At 33.8% G+C, this 22,538-nt stretch overlaps 3 protein-coding genes across 4 annotated transcripts; 1 reads left to right on the top strand and 2 right to left on the bottom strand.

Moving 5' to 3' along the window:
- Positions 1–296: 296 nt before the first annotated feature.
- On the bottom strand, positions 297–6,977 carry LOC130645335 (major facilitator superfamily domain-containing protein 9-like). Of its 2 annotated transcripts, none has more exons than XM_057451301.1 (4): positions 6,672–6,977; positions 5,040–5,171; positions 4,570–4,699; positions 297–1,404 (listed from the first exon to the last, which is right to left on the bottom strand). In XM_057451301.1, exons 1-4 carry the CDS (start codon positions 6,720–6,722, stop codon positions 389–391), a joined length of 1,329 nt encoding a protein of 442 aa, XP_057307284.1. In that variant the 5' UTR covers positions 6,723–6,977; the 3' UTR covers positions 297–388. The 2 variants fall into 2 exon arrangements, with proteins under 2 accessions (XP_057307284.1, XP_057307286.1); XM_057451303.1 differs by lacking the exon at positions 297–1,404 and adding an exon at positions 1,479–3,394 and having other exon boundaries at positions 6,672–6,968.
- Positions 6,978–7,050: 73 nt separating this feature from the next.
- LOC130645337 (nucleolysin TIAR-like) lies at positions 7,051–13,883 on the top strand. Its single transcript, XM_057451304.1, has 13 exons — positions 7,051–7,178; positions 8,491–8,525; positions 9,336–9,456; positions 9,567–9,662; positions 9,805–9,865; positions 9,944–10,031; positions 10,721–10,796; positions 11,163–11,259; positions 11,908–11,994; positions 12,122–12,206; positions 12,805–12,880; positions 13,106–13,276; positions 13,515–13,883. Exons 1-13 carry the CDS (start codon positions 7,173–7,175, stop codon positions 13,764–13,766), a joined length of 1,251 nt encoding a protein of 416 aa, XP_057307287.1. The 5' UTR covers positions 7,051–7,172; the 3' UTR covers positions 13,767–13,883.
- Positions 13,884–15,223: 1,340 nt separating this feature from the next.
- On the bottom strand, positions 15,224–17,712 carry LOC130645340 (uncharacterized). Its single transcript, XM_057451309.1, has 2 exons — positions 17,242–17,712; positions 15,224–15,614 (listed from the first exon to the last, which is right to left on the bottom strand). The coding sequence occupies exons 1-2, from the start codon at positions 17,609–17,611 to the stop codon at positions 15,235–15,237; spliced, it is 750 nt and encodes a 249-aa protein (XP_057307292.1). The 5' UTR covers positions 17,612–17,712; the 3' UTR covers positions 15,224–15,234.
- Between the last annotated feature and the right edge of the window lie 4,826 nt (positions 17,713–22,538).

Raw genomic sequence — 22,538 nt, forward strand, 5'->3', positions numbered from 1 at the left:
TAAAGAAAAGTTCCATCTACGCAAACTTTCTGTTACTCAACCACTATAGCTCGAACGATTTCTGAGTCCCTGAGACTCTACTAATTGTGAAGTCCAGGGGACAAAATTAAATCAGTGTGTTTGGCGCACCAACGATCTCTAAATTCATTCAACACAATTTTGTACAGACTTTTTACTAATCAAACTACAGCTGTACATCAGTTTGGCAATCGTAATAAAGATTCTTTAGATTTCTACAATTTGCAGTTGCTACATTTCTAGATAAACAATATGGTATTTTAAAATTTCGCTATAAGCAAAAAAAATTCTAAATCTAATTCAAAACAAAATATATACAACACACATTACCTATGACGCCACAGTATCCAATTTTATAATTTGAATTGCATTAATCTATGTGTATTTTGATGTGCGGTGACGCAAACGCCACTGAAGTTGCTAAAACTGCTAAAAACGACCCTCCTAATCCTGGACCATAGAGGCTAAACTCTTGTGCGTATCCTGCTAGTAGAGGTGCAATAGCTCGAGATATTGATGACAATGTATCACGACACCCATTCAAAAGACCTCTACTTTTCTCCTCACCACGACTGTACAAAGCAATCACGTTAGTGACTCGTAACACGGAGCTAGCAATACATAATGGTACCAAAGAAGCGATAACCATTTGCAAACTTGGGGCGAATGTAATTGCTAGTAAAGAAAACACCAAAACAGTTGAAAATGTTTTTTGTAACATTGAGTTGCTGTTAAAAAACAATGATATCCATTTGACTGTCGCTCCTGATAGCGCGCTGATTATTCCATTGAATGATAAAATATAACCGTTAGTCTTAGGATCTGTTTGAAATTTGTACACTAAAATCGAGGTAAAGTTCGAGCGAAATAAACTCATTGCAAGGCTCAGCAGAAACCGGATTACAAAAACATCCCATACACGAGTCCATGGGATCGAACGAATGTTTCTGAATATGTTTAACGCAAAGAAATAGTAATTTCTTTCAGTGGAGGAGGAGCGATCCGTGTCGATTTTACCTCCACTATATATTTTTCTATCACAGCTATTTCCTTTCTGAAAATTATTATCTCCAGCATTTATTTTATCTTCGTCAAAAATATTATCGCCATTATAAATGTTGTTTTCCTTAACCCTTTTATCTCCACCACACTTAGGAATAAAGAAATAAACAAAGCATGCATTGAAAATAAAAAGTGAAGAAGACAACATGGCAACTTTTTGAAAACCATTTTCGGTTGTTGATAATATGCCGCCCAGTGTAGGACCAACTATAAAACCCAGACTGGACATGGAGTTAAACATTCCAAGAAAACTTGCTCGTTGTTTCGGAGGTGAAATATCTGCGAGATATGTACGATTCATCGACAAGCTGTGTTTGAAAATACCTGTGCGAAAAAGAGAAACAAATGACAAGCAACAAATTTAAATCTTCCCAAACTTAAATTCCGCGAAATTTTCTTCCGAAAACAATTTCTTTCCTTAAAAAAAGAAAAACATTGTTTAATTTTTCACGAAAATATCGTGCATTTAGGTATTTCAATAACTGTCCCATATATTTCTGCCATGTGATTAAAAATGTGTTTTTACACGCTGGGGTCAAAACCTTATGAGGACGCCTTTTGCGCATTAAATTCTTTGGTGTGACCATTGTGTGACGCAGCTTTTTATTAACGTTCACAAAAGGAATGCTATATTTGATATCTCAAGGAAAACTTGATAAATTGCGAAATTCTTAGATTTATACAGCCAACAAATAACCTGTTACAGAAGATTTTTAAATTTTGTGCTAACTAACCTCTGCTTGAAAACGAGGCTTATTGGTAAAAAGTGTCACCTATACAGCGCTATACGCATACGGTTCATTGGTGTTGTGCTCAACGGACACGAAAAATTATGACTTGGTAAGACTACAATATAAGGGTTTTTGTGGCAGCATCGAAATAGAATAAAAAGTATGCGAAATGTATTATAATGTAAAATTCTTTAAATTAAAAATTAAATTACCCTACCCTAAGAAAATGAAGAAGTGCGTATTTTTAATCAAAAATTTTTAAGTATTTCTAATTAGTAATTTGGATTTATGAGTATTATCAATTAAAAGTTTAGTGTTGTGTGTATTTTTAATTTAAAGTTTGGGGTTGTGCTCTAATCAAAAATTTGGGTCTAAAATAAATGTAGCAACTAAATTTTAAAATAACAGACTATAAAAAAAAAGTATGTAGGTAATAAAAATGCGACGCATACACTCTGTCAACCATAGGCGGTACGTTGGAAATGTACTGCCGTAGTTTAAAAAACAAGCTACTTTGATCACGTTCTTCTTTTATGAATTCACGAATAACCGCTACTTTTTATTGAAACTCGATAACCATATTTATGCAGTGAATAACAGAGGACTCGAATTAACTCTGTCTCATATGGTTCCACGCAAACTTTGTATCTCTGCAGAAATCTATTAAAACATCGCTTATTCTACGTGAAATTTCCAATCTTCAGCAGGTGAATATAGCCCCACTAACGTTCCTATTACAGCCAAAACAATGCCACACCCACCTGGACCGTACAGGCTCACTTCCTGCGCATAGCCAGCTATAGCAGGTCCTAAAGCTCTAGCCAGAGACGTTAACGTATCGCCCAGTCCATTTACTAAACCACGCACCCTTTCGCCACCTCGATTGAAAATAGCTGTCGCATTGGTAACACGCAACACAGAGGAAGCTATACACAGAGGTATCATGGCGATAACTACGACAAATAGCGTCGGCGCCAGAGTGATTGCGACAAGTGACAATATCAATATGATTGAAAACGCATTATTAAGACTTGAATTCGAACTGAAGTAAGGTGCTATCCATCGAACTAAGACGCCAGCAATAGCACTTACTATGCCGTTAAATGAGATGATATACCCATTGGTACGAGCATCAGCATCAAATTTGTAGGCTAACACGCTAGATGAGTTTGAACGATACAATATCATAGAAAAACTCATTAAAAATCGAACTGTGAACACATCCCACACTAAGTGCCAGGGTATTAAATGTACATCTTTAAAAGTATTAAGGGATGAAAGAAAGTCAAACTTCGGTTTATTAGGTGTGATACGGCTTCCCTCGTCCATCTTTTTATCTCCGAAATATTTAGGAATAAGCAAATAAACAAAGCATGCGTTGAGAATGAAAAGCAAAGAAGACAACATGGCAACTCTTTGAAAACCATTCTCAGTTGTTGATAATATGCCTCCCAGTGTAGGACCAACTATAAAACCGAGACTGGACATGGAGTTAAACATTCCAAAAGCACTTGCTCTCTGTTGCGGAGGTGAAATATCTGCAAGGTATGTACGGCTCATCGACTGGCTGTGTTTGAAAATACCTAAACACAATAGGATTTTTTAGTTCGCCATAAATTCAATTCACTTTTTCCGAATTTTGTTTTTCAACTTTTTTTGGAAAATAGATACTTGTAATCGTCACCAAAAACTTTAAATTTTCAAAATCATTCCGTAAGTAATAGTAGCCTAGTTCTGTCTGTCTTTGACGTTTGCAAAGAGGATGTTTTTCTGTCTCATTCGTTCGTTGAGAAATTAACAATTTGTTGCAAAAAACCTTTAAATCCCCATCTCTTTAACCGTTCGTCAAAACCACACGGTCCTATACATTTTCTGAATCAGCATTTAAAGCTCTACACAATAGAGGCGACGGCTGAAAAAATCTCCAAATTTTTTTGGTGTATCGACGGGTCATAACGTCAATTCAAACTACGGATCTTTTCATGCATTAGTTCTGTAAATAAATATATTGCAGTTTATTTTAATAGTCGCATTTGACTTTGGGTTAGAAGCGAATGTTTCTTTCAAACAACTTTTTTTTCTTAGCTTCACCTGGCAATACCCTTAGCAAACTGATGTTTTAATCTTCTGGCTATCTTCTGACATAGTTAGCCGCTACAACAGGAGGCTAGTCTTCAAAGCTACTCAAAATGCGTAAATTACATCCAAGATTAGAAGAAAAGGAAACAGAGCTTTTAATCGACAAGGATGAATAAATGAAAACATGAATAAATGAATAAATGAATGAATGAATAAATGAATGAATGAATGAATGAATGAATGAATGAATGAACACAGGCTTACATTGCATGCAATGTTTAGTTAAGAAAATACTCAAGCACGAGTATACTTTTCAACATCGTCGATATTGATGACTTATTTTAGCGCAGAAGAGATACTGCGGTCTGTTTTAAGCCTTTCCTAAACATCAATTTTAACTGAGTAATGATTTAAAAGTTTATGATTATTGCAAAAACTTTTGCACTTCTAGAATTAATATGACCCATACTGGAGAGTAACCTAAACCTAACACCCTAATCATTTAAATTTAGCGGAATTTTTTTTTGCTGTTTTTTTGTGGTAGCTGTTGATTTGTAGCAAACGAAATAACTGTATAACATACAATGTAGACAACTACCTGACCAACTACCACTGATCTGAGAACATTATGTTCACACAGTATAAAATGTACATTGAAAAAAATATATTAAATATATACCTGATGGAACCCTCGCTAATGCCATTAATATTATACTGTTTGACATTCCTAACAGAATGTATCCAACAGCAGTTCCCACTAAACTCATCAACAGTACTGTTCTTCGCCCAACATGATCACTCAATTGACCCTAGAGTAGGATGTAACATGAGCTATTCAAAAAATAGATAATATTAGGCTGAAATTATAGGGGATTTTGACTGAATATATGAAAAAAAAATCTATCTGCAAGAACTTTTAAAAGAGCTCTATCAATATATATACAGGGGTGGGGGGGTCAACTTTGATTGATTTTTACCAAAATCCCATAATTTATATCAGCAACAAATGATGCATTTTCCTTTTCTCCAGTAAGTGTTGGGTTAGAAATGATCTCAATAATGAGAAAAATTAAAGAACTTCTAAACAAACCTTACCAAAAATCATAATTTACTTCAGCTTTTAAAATCACATGAAATGATAATGCTTACCATAATAGGGCTAGTGAAGAATTGCAATGTACCATAGATGGATCCAAATAACCCAACTTGGCCTGGAGTAGCACCTAAGGTTTTAGCTTGGTGTATGAGAAGCGGGTACAACATAGCTACACCAAATAAATCCTGCAAACAACAATGAAAAAATATTCAATATAAATGCAGAAAAAGAAGAAAAATGCAAATATGTAGTAATTAAGGAAAAAAATAGCAAATCTTATATATACATTAAATAAAAAAGAATCAAGGGCATCATGTTGTTTGGTTGTTGTTTTTTATTGTTTTTGTTGTTGTTATTTCTTTGTGTTTTTTGTCATTTAGCCAGCAAACTGCAACTAATTTTTATGTTTAAAATTTACTCTACTCCAACAAAATTAGTAGTTGAGGAAAATACCTTCCAAATACCTTATTTTTAAATAATGATCCATGCTGGAATAAATACCCAGGGTAAACCCATAATGTTTAATTGTAAACATGACAGACGTCTAATATAATCTAGTGTGTACATTTAGATTAGAAGAAGCTGTGTAAATTACAGACATAAATAAATTTTTTTTAAATTACCATGATTTCTAACAAACTTTAGCATTTGTGACAAATTTAAATTATTACTGGATGTGAAAGGTGCAGTTTTTTAAATAGGAAAGGAAATTTAAAATTTCAGAGAATTTAAAGCTTTACAAAATCAGGAATTTTTAGGACTTCTCAATAAAGTAAATAACACGAGAAAGCTGAATAAAACCTAGATGAATACAACTTCCTTGTCCTTCACTTCTAGATATAAACACATCACTTTTTTTGACTTTTTCAAAAATGCTGAGATTAGTGTTGAATTGTGTTTCAAGAAGCAAACAATTATAGCATGACCAGGTCACACAAACATGTTTTATGAAGTGTTGCATGTTAGAGCTTTGTGGTGCCGTAGATTAGTGGTTATAGCTTTTGTACTTTGTGCAGGAGACTGGGGTTTGATTCCTCTTGACGACGATTCAACATGGGTGAGTGAATGTTACCATAGCCCTGGGTAAACCCAAGCCATGTGAGGGAAATTGGGAAGATGGCACACTGTGTGGGCCGTTGGATGTTGCCAGGAGTTGTCTAGTAGAGCATGGGCCCTAATTTGGTAGCTAAAAATGAGCATTAAATACTCTAGGCACAGTGTACGAGAGCAATAACCACTAATCTACGACGCAATGGCTCTTCCTTAAAATAATAGACAGAGTATATCCTCCTGAAAATAATAGACATGGTACATCTTTCGATATCTGTGTGGCTATGCACATCTATCATCTTTTTTCTCTGACTTTACAAGTTTTGCTAATTATTCAAAATTATGACATCATAACTAACTCTAAAAACATGTAATGGCTGTTAGTAAGCATTATTATTAAATATTATTGAATATTAGAATCCATGTAAACAACGCAAAGCTTTAAGTTCCTAAAATGGCTTTCCTAGCTTTTTCATCACGTTGGAAAAAAAATTCGCTTAGCCAGGGGCACTTATAATGAAAAAGAGTAACAGTTTAGCTAGCATGCCTGATATATTTTTGAAAGATCAGCAGAGATTTGTCTTTCAATTCAACTAAACAAAAAAGACATCAACAAAAAAAATTATTGTACTAACCAAAAAGCCAGAAAAGCAGATTATCCATTGTAATCTTTCTAATGGTGTCATTATTTATATCATAAAATAAGGTTTATTAACAAAAAAATATCCTAAACCTAGCCAGTCAGCTGTATGTTCATTTTGACTGCAACTTTTTGTTTCGCCGACCATCAGCTTTTTAAGGGAGCGCGATACTAACAGTTATAGCGATTTATAAATAGATTCCTTTGGTTTTAGTAATGTACATAATTTACAATTGACAAAATTTGACAACTTTTAGATGTTTTTTGGATTTGAATAAATCTTTGTCGTTATATCAGTTTTTTAAAAAATTTTAAAAATTTTATCATTAAATTTTACTGCTTATGGCGCCTCATGTATTTTGTTTACGTTTTCTTCACGCATGCGTAAAAGATTCCTTTTTTCCAGAATTTTCAACGAGGTTGGTTTAGTCTGAAAAGTGATCGAAACCACCCACTTAAAATTAATATATACCGACAAATAAAATACAATATCACAATGGAGGTATGTGAGGTTTCTGTAATGCAACTGCGTGCTGATAATCTTAGATATTTGATCGAGGCCAATAATCAGAATCCTTTAAAGTTGGCTAGCATGGGTCGCCTCTACACCCACCACAGCAGAATAACATCATATTTGGGGAAACAAAGAACACTCACCTGAATTTTTATGTGATTTTTATTTAAACACTAGTTCGATTTTTTAACTACAGTTTTTTCCAAAAAAAACTAGTGAAAGACTCTAATAAGAGGGTGCAGATAATAGAGGGAGTTAAACATTCTTAGGAGCCGTAGACAAACAGTTTTCATCTCTGTTAACGGCAAATAGATAGATAGATGTGCATATTTTACATGGCTAGCCTCACAAATTTCGAGGGATATACCCTGTCTATTATTTCCAGGAGGGGCCATGGCTTAGATGGAGAGTCCTAGAGTATTTAATGCTCATTTTGAGCGACGCAGACCCAATTAGGGCCCGCGCTTTACTAGACAACTCCCGGCAACATCCAACGGCCCACACAGTGTGCCATCTTCCCAATTTCCCTCACATGGCTTGGGTTAACCCGGGGCTATGGTAACATTCACTCGCCCATGTTGAATCGCCGTCAAGAGGAATCGAACCCCGGTCTCCCGCACAGAGTACGAGAGCTATAACCACTAATCTACGGCGCCATCTATCTATCTATCTTTAAAACTAAGTTATGGGTTATAATACGAAGTCCTCGATTATAACACTAATTTATCAATTAAAATTTGAAAATCTACTGACTAAAATGGGACCAATTTTCTCTTAAGCTGGGTCATGCCACCTGTTTTTTAGAACAGACAGTTTGATGGTGTCATCAAAGAACCTTTAAAATGCAATATCTTCATCCATTTGTCATAAGTATATAGTTATTCCTATAAAATTTCTTAAGACAGCAAGTATACAAATTTCTTTTGAAAAATTTTTTTTTATGAACGGGTCATTGCTCATCACTCGTCAAAATTATATGATCCCATGCATTTTTTTGATCAGCTTTATAAGCTGTACAAAGTATAGCAATGTGCTAACATTTTTTCAAAAAAGGTTTCCTTTGCATGGTTAGACGGTTATGTTGAGAAAGCCACCCACTAATCTAAGGCCAGCACTTGATCGAGGTGCAATTCTTCAATCTACTGACAAATATTACACTGGCTTTATTTTCGTTCTTTTCAACTGTCAAATGACAAGTTGATAGTGTTCTTCTCGAACACTATCTGTTTAATATATATACCTGTGGCTGGTATTGTTATTCAGTTTGCATTTGCTGTTATTTCTAACTTAAATATTTTAGCCAAGCGATGTCCCAGATTCAAATGCAACAGTCCTGTAAGTATATATAGCTAAAGAAATTAATATATATATATATATGTGTGTGTGTGTTGTATTGTGTTTGAACGGACCAGGAAATGATAATCTGTCACATTTTGCAAGATCTGCATACAGGATAAGGGTCCTGACAATCTATTTTATTTAGGTTCTTATTCTAAGGTTCTTATTCTAAGGTTTATCATTTTTTGTTTCTTTTTTGTTTCAGTGGCCCTCAGTGGAAACAATCCACTAACTATAGGTTTTTGTGATTTTCTAGGCTAGCCATTTTAAATTATTATTATTGTTATTGTTATTATTATTAATATTATTATTATTATTATTATTATTATTATTATTATTATTATTATTATTATTATTATTATTATTATTGGCTAAATGCATATCCTCTTGCATACGTTTAGTATATACACTATGTTTAAGTTTACAACAAAAGCATTTCCTCCTACAGCTGTATGTTTTTTTTCGTTTGGGACTTGCAGATAAATGAACTCATCATTCCCATATAGGACTTTAAATCAGAAATAAAATATGTACTATGTTTGTTACAAACATGAAATAACGAAGAAGAAAAATAGAGTCTAGGCTACTTGATAACATACCTATTGCAAAACTATAAGGGAAACAAGCAGTTAATTAAAATAAACATTTTTATTCACAAATTATATACTGCTAATTTAACCTTGGTCAGTGTTTGTGTATAGTTGTCTTAAAGGTTATGTACACTCCATTATTGATTCATGATTTCTTGTATTTTGGTGTTACACTTTGCGCCTGTAGTGATTGATTTTGTAAATTGATAATGTTTAGATATGTAGGAAATTTAGACAAGAGAGTTACAGACCAAATGATGTTAAATATATTACGAACTGGACTACAACATATAAAAGACAAAATACATTCAGCTAGCATGTTTCCTCCAACTGACATGGTATGTATTTATCTATGACTGCAATTTCTATTCAATGTTGTTATTTTTCACATTTGCTGCATAACTAAAGTTGCTTTGGCAACCCTAACTGTTTTCTTTTGTGTTTTTAGAATAGTATGGAGGGATATTGTTTTGTACAGTTTGAGGATAATAATTCTGCATGCCAAGCAATGACGTTTCTAAATGGTAGAGAGTTTTGTGGAAAGGTGTGTAAAGTACAGTGTTGTTACATTTAGTTTCATTCTTGGCTTTGTTACAGTTTGAGGAGTTGCCTAATTTCTAATCATTTACTTTTTGATCAGAGTGCAAATTATTTTTATATATTGTGTATTGATTATCTACATTTAGAAAGTCAAAGTGAATTGGGCTACAAACTCTGGAACTGGGGGTGTTCCAAAAGTCATTGGAAGTAAGTTTCTTAGTTTTTTTGACTTGGTTTTATTCACATTTTGTTTACTAAAAATAATTTTTGATATTTCTCTTATAGCTAGTGTAGCAATATATGTTGGAAACTTAGATGATGATATAAATGAAAACGATTTGAAGGCAGCATTTGAAGTTTTTGGTGAAATACTGTGAGTGCTATAAGATAGTTACTGTCAATATTAATCTTAAGTTTTCTTTTACCGTTGTTATAATGGCTTTTTTATTTTTCAATTCTGTTAGCTATGAACAGAAATATTTTTTCTTAATTTTTGTGTTTCAATCTTGTATACTATATAACTCTTGTTTTAACAACCCTGTTATTTCATTTGTGTTAAAAGTGTCCTTCACTGTCCCATCAGAAAAATAAAAATTGTATTCGATCTTAACTACCTGTTTTACATAAAAAAGAATTTAATTAATTATCCTGATCTTACATTTTCTTAACTTGGTAAACATTTTGAAACCCGAAAAACTTGTTATGGATATAAGCCAGTTGGCATTGTGTTTAATTTAGTGATCAAATATGCACCACCTGACGAATCCATTACTTCCCTTTTATTTGTTTTTACACCTTAAATGCTTAACATTATTTTCGTGTATGATGTTATTGTAGATGGCTCATCCTGCCAAACTAGCAACACAGAGACATGACAAACCGAGAGTAAAAACAATTTGTCCTTTGTTCATTTGTTCTTTTTTTATATTCTTTTTATATTCATTCATAGTTTACCGCTTTATTCCTCCCCCCCTTTTTGGTAAAACTAATTTTTATTCTATTTTTAGCTTTGGTCTATTTACCATACATGTTTTTTTTATTTAGTGCATTTTTTTGTTTTAGAAATGTTAAAGTAGTACGTGATCCTGCAACAAACAGGAGTAAAAATATTGGTTTTATCTCTTTCACAAATAAACCAGTATGTAATTTTATATACCCACCGATATAGAAGGCGGACCTCCAAAATGAGAAGTTTTTTGCTATTAGTGTAAAAACCATGTTTCCCTGTGTAGATGTTATGCATTTTAATTTCTTTGCTTTATAAAATCTAAATTTGTATATTTTTGTAGTTGTGGGCTTGATTATTACCCTAATGAAATAAATTTCTGCAAGAATTAAATTTTGCGATTTTATGCAATTCCATATAAAAAAATTTTTATATTGAATTTTCTCTTTTATTTTTCTCCTAAATTTTAATGTGGCCACCCTCTGTTGTTTTCACTTCGCCTGTCTTCTATGAATTCAAATGTTATTTATTTGACCGAAATTACACCCTTTTCAATAGGATGCAGAAAAGGCTATTAGAGATATGCATGGCGCTATGCTAAGGGGACGTGCAATTAAAACGAATTGGGCTACTCGTAACCAAAACCAGAAAAAAGGTAATTCGTTTATCCTTGTGTATTTTTCTTGCATTTTAATCTAACATGATTGCATCAATTCAGCTGAAATAGGATTTTGCTGCATAAGCATGCTAATGCTAAAAATGCACTATTCAAAGTTTGCTAGAAGATTGAGCATTTGTTTAAACCTGGTATTTATTAATAGTAAAAAATAAAAGACCGGATATTCCAACTTGTCGTAAAAACAAAGGTGGCTCTTCCTTTTAGTTGTGTGGGTTAAAATAAGGTGTTATCTAAGAAAGGTTCTCTTTTTGGCCGTGAATAAATTGAATTACCATCACTTTGTAGATAATAGCCTTAAAAACTTTTGAATGTGATTTTTTCCAAAAACATCTGTCTAATTATACATTGTTTTGTAGTGTTGTGTTTGCATTCTTTTAGTTTAGATGTTTGCCAATGTCATTTTTTGTATTCTCTACTTTCACATTAATTGTACCTATATGGTTTTAAAGGCAAAACTTATGTCAACAAATCTTAAAAAACAGCCAATTTTCAGGCTACAACATCACTTCTTGTGTGATGTTCCAGTGGGTTGCAGCAACTACAAAAACACTGCGTTTTGTCGAAACGGTAAAGTCTGTTTTTCATATGAAACACATAAGCTGTACTTTTCTTCTCTTCGTTTAGAGGAACTAGATTATGATGAAGTATATAGCTCAACTAGTTCTGAAAACTGCACTGTATACGTGGGCGGAATACCAAATAATGTATCAGGTAATTCTTTTAAATCCTATATACTATGCAGTGCAAATTATTCATAATATTGGTTATAATATGATCGGTTAGAAAAGAGTGAAATTTTTAGGTTATATCATTAATTGGTTTTGTCTTGACATTTTAGATGATGTTGTCAGAAGACATTTTGAGGATTATGGAAAAATTGTAGATCTGCGCATATTCGCTGCTAAAAACTATGCTTTTATAAAGTAAGGTCGTGACGGGGTTTTCTTTACAACAAATCGCCAGTTGAAAGTAAAAAAAAGTTTACTAATACTGTTGTCATAATTCATCTCATTGAATTAAAACAAAGTCATGTTAGGGATGCCTTTTTACCTAATTTATAGGTGAGGTTTTCTTTTTTAAACACAATTCTTGTCCTATATGCCTAGGTAAATCTTTGCAGCTTAAATAATAGACGTGTTACAAAACTTGATACAGTGGAATCTCTTTATAGTGAAACTATCGATGCAAAAAAATGTCTGCTTTATAGAGAATTTGTCTGATTTTGGGTAGAATTTTGACTGAAAATGGTTTTTAAGCTTTACTTTACCAGGATTGTAAATTAGGAGACTATATCACTCATAACAAAAATCAGACTAACAGACTATAAAAAAGATTCACAAAGTCTTAGATTGACGACTGTTTTTTATTGTTTTGTTAAGATTTTCAATCATATAAATCATTCGTCGTTAACCTAATTTTCTTGTATTTTAGAAATTAATTCCTTGTTCCTATTCTTCAGTTTCTAAGCATTACCATTAGTTTAACTTTGTAAGAATTTCTTCACTTTTTCGCACTCTTTAGATTCGAAAGTCACGCGGCTGCAGCAACTGCGATATGCAAAACCAATGGCACTGAACTGAATGGATCTTGTTTAAAAGTAAAGTTACTATTAACATTTCCCGACATTAAATTCTCACCATATTCTTTTCTTTGAGCTTTTAAAACATGGTTGTTGTAGCTCATTCTTGGAAACATGTTTTGCAAATTCTATTAAATTAACAAAATAGTTTTTTCACATGTACCGTGTCGCCCAAGTTATTAATTTTTTGTTACATGGGACTAAACTATGGATTATGAAAAACTGTTAAACGTGCTCTTGTAGTGTTGGTGGGGTAAAGAAGGACCAGACTCTGGCAGTTCTGGAGGACACAGCAACTATTCAAATAATTCATCACATAGCAACTACAGTCACAGTAACTCAAGTGATTCGTCGCATTCATACAACCAATCAAACATGACTCCACAGCAACAACAGCAATATATGCAGTACATGGTAAGTAAGTGTGACCAGGCTGTTGGTGAGAACTAAGTACTTGAACCTAACAAGAATTTATATAAACGAATTTTTGTCAATATTACTATTTGATCAAAATCAATACCTCTTACTGAGCAGTGTATTGAATACCTTTTGTAACCAAAACAGAATTTACAGAACAAAAGTCGTGGGGAATCAGGTTGGTGTAAACTTGACCTTCCTGTGTATAATAATTAATTTTATTTCTTGGTTTTAGTACAATAACCCATATTATCAACAACAGTATTACCAGTACTGGATGCAACAATACCAAATGCAAATGCAAAACATGCAGAACACCCAAGGTGGAGCTGCAGGCGCTGCAGGGCAACAACAGCCAGCAGGATACCAGTATCAAGGTTACCAGCAACAACAACCAGGTGGAAACGCTGGATACGGACAACAACAACAGCAACAAAATCCTCAGCAAGGGGGCGCAGGATTTCCGCCACAGAGTTATCAAAATTGAAAGAGAGGAAGATCTGATATCGCTTACGTTGAACTTAGACCAGCCAAATTGCGCCAACCAGGATGGCCACATTGTAATGCATTTGTCGTGAAATAGTCTCTTTTTATTGTTTTATAAGCATGGTTGTCTTCCGTTTTCTTTCTCAAGTAAAGTATGTTAACTTCCTTGTTGAATGGATGTTTGTATCTAACCATGTCACGAGTATGTTGGGTTTTTTTTAAAGGATAACTCACAAAAATTTCAAGATTGTGCATGCTTTAGCACTGCTTGATTTAGCATTTGATTTTATGCAGTCGAGCCAAGCCATGCCATGACGTCCGACACAGCTTGGTCAGTTATGCAGCACGGCTCAGTTCGGTATGGCTAGATATTTCGAGCATGGCGCGGCACACTATGGCCTAAGCATTACATGTTAGATTACATTTCAGACTTGAATATATATGTTATTTATGCCTAAACTACTGCTGTAGTTTTCCTGTCATCTTAGTATACCATTCCATACTTTCTGAGCAGCTTCACTATCGCAACAATCCTAAGTCCAACATCCCTGTAATGTCTGTCATCCCTGATACCAATTCTACAACCCTGCATGCTTCAGGTTCTTTTCTAGCTAGTGTTGTGCTTGTATTTTTTATGTTGAGTCGCACATATTGAACTTGCCGATGTTTACAGTTCATAGCTATAGCAGAGTTATAATTTTGACCTATTGGATTAAACCATACTCTTTAAACTCGTATTTGTTGCTGATGTCAGCACAACCATTTGTTCCGAATTTCGCGACCTTTGTGGGCCCTAATGTGGACAATTTTGTTGTGCGAGCTCGCTAGAGAATGCCAGGCCTATGTGTACGTAAAAGTAGCAACTTTTGATTCTTTTGGCCGTGTTTAAAAAACAAAGATAACAATGCATTTGTTTCATTATTTTGTCCACGAATGTAGTGTCTGTTTACAAGTGCATACACGAATGTAGTGTCTGTTTACAAGTGCATAAGAGACTTGCATACTATGGAAATAGTGATCTGTGTTTTTCACAACCTCCATATTATTCCATATTACATTAGCGTATTTGCCGAGCAGAACAAAAGATAATAATTGGAAACAGAGTCTGTAATAAAGTATATTTTAAATATTGTTTGGGGCTGTCCTTTACGCTAGGACCCATTATTTAGTTTTATCGAGACGGTGTGATGACAGAAGGCACGGGTTACTTTTGCCTTATTTTTAGTTACAACGTTTGTTTGAAAATAAATTATTATAATTTAAAAAAAGATAGTGCATTAAAAGTTGCATTGGTGTCTAATAAATCGTCTTGTAGTGAAAATAGGGTGATAAAGTTTCTTCTCTTTTTATCGAGGTTTTTATGAATTGGTTTGAAAATACATGGACTTAAAAACGTCAAATTGACGATGAGCCTGAGCCGAAACCAAACCATCGCGCTATCGCGATTAAATAAAACTGTTTTGTATATTCTATTTAATATCATTGAGCCATTGTACATGAAATCTCATGTCCTGACCGACCTTTTCCATAACATTGGCCGCCGTACATGCGGATTCGACGTTCATATAAACAATAATGGCGCTATTTTGGCTTTTAAATAAAATATTCGATATGTTGCCAAAATTTTGAAAAATTTCCAACAATGAATGATGGTTATATTGGACAGTACCATCGCGACGGTTTTTCCAACGTACGTAAATGGAAAGCAATGGTGGTGTTTCTTCGGGACGGAATAATCTTGCTAGTCTTTTCAACTTAACATTGGTTAGTTCTCCTCGCGAGCAAGTGCATCCACATTTTTCTCTTGATACAACAGGTAAAACAAAGGCTTTGTATCCTTTTGTTGGTGCTAAAAAAGAATTTTATAATTCAGTGCATAGGGGTTCTTCAATAATTACACATGAGGGGTGGGGGAAGGTGTATGATCACTTTTGTTACAAACTGTTACAAGAATTTAGGGTGTGTGGGGTAAGGCGAAGCTTTTTTGTTATGTAACAGAGAATTTTTATGTATTACGGATATTTTTAGTCATTTTAGTGTATGATCTACATTTATTTCTTACCCCTGGACTTACGCAAAAGTATCAAAAATGTCTCATTGTGTGCTAAAAAAGGACCTGTTAAACCTTTTTCTTATATTAGAGCATTAGTTTGTCTCATTATCTGTTACATAAAGGTTTTTAGTACTATAAAAATGAATAGATGAGGTCTTAAGATTTGAAATATTACATAACAAGGGGGGTGGGTGAGTGATGGGTGGTACTAGATTTGTTACGATACGTTACAAAGTGTATCGGTTGTTAAAAAATGGCGAATTTGGGTGTTACGTAATTATTGAATGGCCCCATATTAGAGGTTATGAAATTTGAGAAACATTCCACGTATTTTCGATACCATCAAACTCAAATTAAAAAAATTTATGTCAAGACGCAAATTAGAAACGCTTTTAGAAACCTCGTTTTGGATTTTATATTTTGTCAATAACTTTTTAATCAACAGTTTGTGTATCGCCAATTTTTTTGTTACTCGAATTTTTGACTCTCGTCCCCCGGGATCCTTTGCCTTTAAAAACCCTGGGACGATGGTGTCAAATGTTTATGGCACTTCACTAACCACATGGATCTCAGGAATGCATAATGGCTGTCATTCTCAGAACTGCAAATCTACAGATTGGGTATTTCAACGTTATAAATCCCATTTTAAAACTATAATTGTCACAACAATTAGTTAATAATTTTAATTAGCAAGTTTAATATTTGTCCACCACCATTACATATCATTAATTAAACCAATTAGAGAGTCGATCAAATAACACGCAAGGTATATTTAAAGGATGACCTTTAGCTTTGGTTAAATGTTGTTGTAGTAATTTTTTTTGTATTTGTATCAACAATGCTCCCTATTGATCGATGTTATTGTGAAAATTTTTTTTTCAGTATCGTTGTCGTTGTCGTTGTTGTTATTGTTGTTGTTATCATTACCATTATTCTTATTGTTATTGTTGTTGTTGTTTTTATTGTTGTGTCGTGTTGCTGCTGCTGTTGTTATTGTTGTTGTTGTAGGCCTTATTCATTTGTCTCTTTGTCAGCTTTAAAGCCAAAGTATTAGGTAACTTATAGATGCTGTATTATGGTGACCCTAATTAAGGCAATGCTATTTTGATTTCTATTCTAGTAACCTTTATTATTCGCTAATTTGGTTGTTTACGAACTCGAGATTTGCGATTTCTTAAGGTCCCGCCACAAAACAAATACCGGTGTCTACTGTTTTTATAACAAGATTTGTGATCTCGTCTGTCTGCAATTAAAATCAATAAAGTGGAAAAATGCTCACTAACTTCCTCAAGAACCTTTTTGTTCATAATCAAATTGAATCAAGTCCGATAATTTCTGTCAGCTTCTAGCTAATATCTTTTTTACCCTTTTGACCCAAATGAAAAAGGGGGCAAAAACAAAACCCTAAAATCGTACACCATACCTTCTTGGCTTAATTGCCTTTTGCCAGTGATAACAACTTTTTCTTTTGTAGGTTGAGCCTTAATCGACGGAAGTTGCAAGGGGTTTGATGGTCGGTGTGATGTCGGCAAATGTTTAGCCGCCCTGTCTAACTTATTTGAAGTGATACGAATCTCTTGTTGAAATGTTCCAGAATATTCTGCATCTAGATTGTCTCTGAGCTGGACGGCTATTTTGCGATCTACTGAGCAATGTGGCTGGCCCGCAGTTCTTTCGTTATTATAATACGGGGAGTTTTTAAGCAAATGTCGCTGTTGTGGTGAAATAATAGGAAAAACGGATAAGCTTTTCTCAGCAGGATGTTTTTCATAACTTGTGAAACTGTCTTTCATCTTGTGTAGAACATTGTCCTTGTTTTCACGTATCCATAACAAGATTTCGGATGTTACGCATGCTTACAGCCGTCACGTGTAATCACTTGCCCGTGTCAGTGAAGTTTTCATTTAATTAGACGTAATTAAAAACTGCTGACGTCAATGCATCAAAGTAATCACATCATAATGGCACGACGCTCCATACCGATTTACCTTTATCTAATCTGATTAGACACCTAATGAGTTCTTATTCAGCTGCTCTGAATATTTGAATCTCTTTTAAGCAAATAAACCGTTGTTTCGGCAACTTTCCAGACAGTCTAGATTATACGCAACCCTGCATCACTCTCACCCTTTGATTTTTTGAAAAAATGGCAGAAATTTGATTAAAAAATCATCAACGGGTGAGAACATATATGTTATTAGGTGTGGTTCGAGGTATTTTTAGGTGTTAAAAACTTTGTTCGGACGTCTTATAGATATCGTTTTTTACAAATCCTCATCATTTTAAAAGTTCAAGTTCTTTTTAAAACTAATTAACCTTTACCTAAGCTGGCATGGGAAAATCTGTGTGAATAGAAGACGTACTTATACTTTTGATGAGTAGGACAATCCATTTTAATCACCTTTTAAATCCACTTCTTGACAAATATTTTTCAGAACCAACAACAAATCCATTGTTGTCTGTAACAAGGGTCGATTGTCGAAATTCCAATATTCGAAAGAAGAAATTCTCACAAAATATGTTTTTGTCGAATGGGGATTTTTTTTCTGGATAGAGATTCAAAGCATTGTTGCAACTTGCTATCCTTCACATCACAGACTGCGAACAGTAGATAGTTATAACTGGGTTAGAAATTCCACGCTTGTTCTAATCTTGCCCTTTCAATGCAAACGCGATAACTAGCGCAACTCGATATAGAAATATCGTTTTTCCGACCTACACTGAGCCAATAGGTAATAATGTTCAGGTTGGGTAGTTTTCACCTTCATAATTTCAAAAATTAGAATTTCTGATGGTAACAACACAGTTAATATATTTTATCCAGCCTTGAAGTCACATGGTGATGTTTAATGATTATCGGAACGGTTGAGAACGCTCGTGCCAAACAGTAAGTCTAGTCTGTATTTTACCCCTATTCCATTCAAAATGACTCTCAAATCCAAATCGCTGCGTTGCGCTAGAAATGCACAAAATAGCGATGCCTAGCAGAAGTTTGACGAGCGAACCCGTGTATATTTCAAGGCCCTTATGACTAGTTTCTTATATTATTACTCGTATTCTGTTGAGAATGGCGCGCAAAACATTACTTTGTTAAGTATGATCGAAATATTTACGACGGGCGAAAAGCCAGGTACATTTTTCCATGAGCTACCAACTAGTTTATAAAAAATCTTCAAGGCAAACATCTCACTTAAATATCCTTCCCTTAGCTAAGCGCCCTAGTTTAAAACCTAATAAGCGCTGAGGCGTTTAATTGTTGCATTAATGGAGTTAATAATTGTATATGTTTCTAATTCACGAACGTTTCGTAAAGAGATAATCACAGTAACGAACAGGCTAGGTATTGAGGAAAGAGTTTTGGCTGTTAAACGATGTTTGAAATTACGATTTTTTTCGTCTTTTATGATCTGTTTTCTTGCATGCATAGCTCTAAGGAAATAGAGCTGTTGTCTCCCATTCTGTTAAAACAGATAATAAGAAATGTAGATAAACTGTTAAAAAGAATTTCACGATTTTTATGTTTGCAAAAAGTATGTCTCCATTAATCAAATCTGTTAAGTGATCTTTGTAATATTTTTATTTACTGACTCTGAACGTTACCTTGCAAAGTTTGCTTTAAAGCAAGAAAAAGTTTTCATAAACGTATAAGGAATTTTCACTAATTAATCAAAAAATCTCAGTCAAAAAAGCTGTTGAAGCAAGTCCGAAAGAGTTTTCCAAATCTTTCATAAATGAGTGGATACGTCTTGACAAAAAGGCTTGTAACAAGATTAAATGTTTGTATTCATTTGTAAAATTATACTATCCTATACAAGTTCGACCCTAGCGCTTTTAATCGTAGCGGCAGAAAACATACCACATTGAGAAACATAAATTTAGGAACAAAGTTGTTGCATCACACGGAACATCGACAAAGCAGGATATGTCCACAACATCATTAAAAATGGTTTAGATGAAAACGATAAATATGGCGGTATCTTGTTTGAAGTTTGTTTTTAGCTTTCTATGTTCGTGATAAAATTCTTAAGTTTCTCTTTTAAATCAATTTACAAAATATCTTTTCAATGTGCCAGTCCATTTAAGCATGATTTAACGGCACAATTAAACTTAATGTTTAAGCCTAATGAATCGCACACATCATTCGTTTTTGTCGTTAGAATTACTCGGAAATACTTTAACTGGTGACTACGAAATCTTGTTCCCGGGGCTTTTTTCCCCACTTTGTAATATGTGACTAACATGGAAGACCGCAAGAAGAAGAACAAAATATCTCCTCCAGTTGCATCGTGAAAATCAATGCTTGATGAAATGTGACACCAAAATGTACCCCCTCTTCTTAAACTTCTTTGACCTAGATCGTAAGAGTTCTGTTGATAAGCAAGCTAGCCCGTCTAGTAAGATGGGTATTTTTAGGGACATTCAAAATACTATTCGGTAGCTCGTGGCTGGTGAATCCGTTCTTTATATGTCGCATTTCGTGCTTCCGTAGCACGACTTTTTATTCTTGTGCGCAGAGAAAATGTGTAAATCACATTGATTTTGAATTTGGAATCCAAAGAATTGTTATGGTAGGGTCAAGTAATCAATGTGGTCGAAAAGAAGGCGGTATACTATATAAAAAAGCGTGTTTTTTTCCAGCATTGCTTAAACTAGGCTGGTCTTACAAAGCTATTACATTTAAAAGTGGGATGGGTTTGATGTTAACGTTATTAATATCTAAACAGCGTGTAATTAGATTGGCCAACATTGCACAAGTCTGGCCAATTCAGTACTTCTGCTGGTGAAGAAAAATTAGCAGTTTTTTTTAGAAACCGCATTTTTATTCATTCATGATTTCAGCATAACAAATAACAAAAATAATGCAGAAAAAATGAACCTTCTAAGAATTCTTTTCATGTATAATTTTTCAAATGAAAAATTAATTGGTATGAAGAAAATCCTCTTTTTAAACCGAATAGATGATTTTACTTTCTACTAACTCAACATGCCATTACCCTAAATTCGTACGGTTAAGGTTTTTTTTTCAATATATAATTGTTACAAACTATTTCAACGAGTTAAGAATATACCCCGTATAAATTTACCAAAGAAGACACCAATTAAGAAAGTTTTTATATAAACTGTATGTATGAGTAATGGAAAATACCTTCAGAAAAAAACGTCCAAAATCTTGGTCACGATTCAAATTTAATTGCATTCTGAACCGGTCATGTCTTCAACTCTATAAGTTAAACAAAAAACCGAAGCGGTTTTACCACTCACACTAAAGCAACAGATAAATAAATTTCTTGAATAAAATAAATAAATAGCCATCCAAAAATACGTATAGACTGATACAGCGAATATTAATCGATACGACACCATAATTAAATTTGTTGTTACCACTGCGGAGCTCTCGTTGCATTTTAAACATTCTCACCCACGGGATTTGTGGACGAAAATGATTCTAAACATTCATGTGAGCAAAAACCTGAAAAAATTAAACTTCCGATTTTGTCCATTGGGATAAAAAGTCGTATCGATAAACTTAGAGAGGATTATAAAGATAAATCTTAGTGAAATTAAACATTTGTGAATATCTAAATGTGTTTTCTATAAACTGAACACTTACATTGGGGTGTGGAACATGTAAACAACGCTAAAAATAATTAGACCTTTCGTTACCTTTCTCTAGCATTGGTCTTTTTGGAGTTCTTCATTACCATCTGAAAATAGTACATGCTGTTTAAAAATGTAAGGGAACGCTAACAGCTAAGTTATTTTATTTTATTTATTATTACTCGTTAGAATTAGATGACTTTATTAATGACCCAAGCTAAAATATTTTTTGGACGTTGTTCCATCATTTAAGTGTTAATTTTTATTTCTTTATTTTTTTCTACCAAAATCATCTAAAATACACACGCATCTAAGAAGTACTCCCTAAAGGACATGTTTTTGGTAAAAGGACAAATCAAGAACGCGAGGCTTTTGTTGGTTACAAACAAAATTTAATTTTTAGGTTTGCATGTATTCTTATTGGTTTTCAGGTATTTCTGAATGTTTTGGTTAGACAAATTTATAACAGACTGTTAGCCCGTTGAGAATCCACAGAAATCACGACCCTAAATATTTCGTGCATTCTTAACACGAAATCAGCCCGTATAAGGGACAAAAATGGGTATAAATATAAGAAAGCCTGATATAGAGAAACAGTAGATAACACACAACAGTGGATATTATCCAGAAAAATTCTTTTGGAAGGGCAAAATATAGTCACATCAACATTTCAAGGCTGCAGTAACATAAAAACATAAAGCAGACTCATGTTAAAAACAAGATACATAACTTAACTATCTCTTGGTAAGTATACCATTAAGACATTATTTGCTGAGAGAAATATACAACCAATTTTTACAATTATAATTGAAATTAAAGCTTGCTCCCAAGGGTGCTATATATATGCCACACACATTTGTACAACCTCGTTTCCAGGGCATTTTGCCTTGTTGATGAAGTTGATAGCATCGAAAAGGCCACTCTGTAATAACGGCTCAGGGACCACAAGACTCTGGGCACGAGGTTGACGTTTGTAGGAATACTGATCTTACTGAAAGTGTTATGTTTTCAACTTTTTATTGAAAATATTCTCCAGAAGGTGTTTTAAAAAATAACAGTGCGAGTAACCGTTCTGTAGTTCTTCAATATTTTGAGCAATTTTTTTATTTACTCTACTGGTCG

The sequence above is a fragment of the Hydractinia symbiolongicarpus genome, chromosome 5, assembly GCF_029227915.1.
Source record: "Hydractinia symbiolongicarpus strain clone_291-10 chromosome 5, HSymV2.1, whole genome shotgun sequence".
In the NCBI taxonomy this organism is placed as follows: domain Eukaryota; kingdom Metazoa; phylum Cnidaria; class Hydrozoa; order Anthoathecata; family Hydractiniidae; genus Hydractinia; species Hydractinia symbiolongicarpus.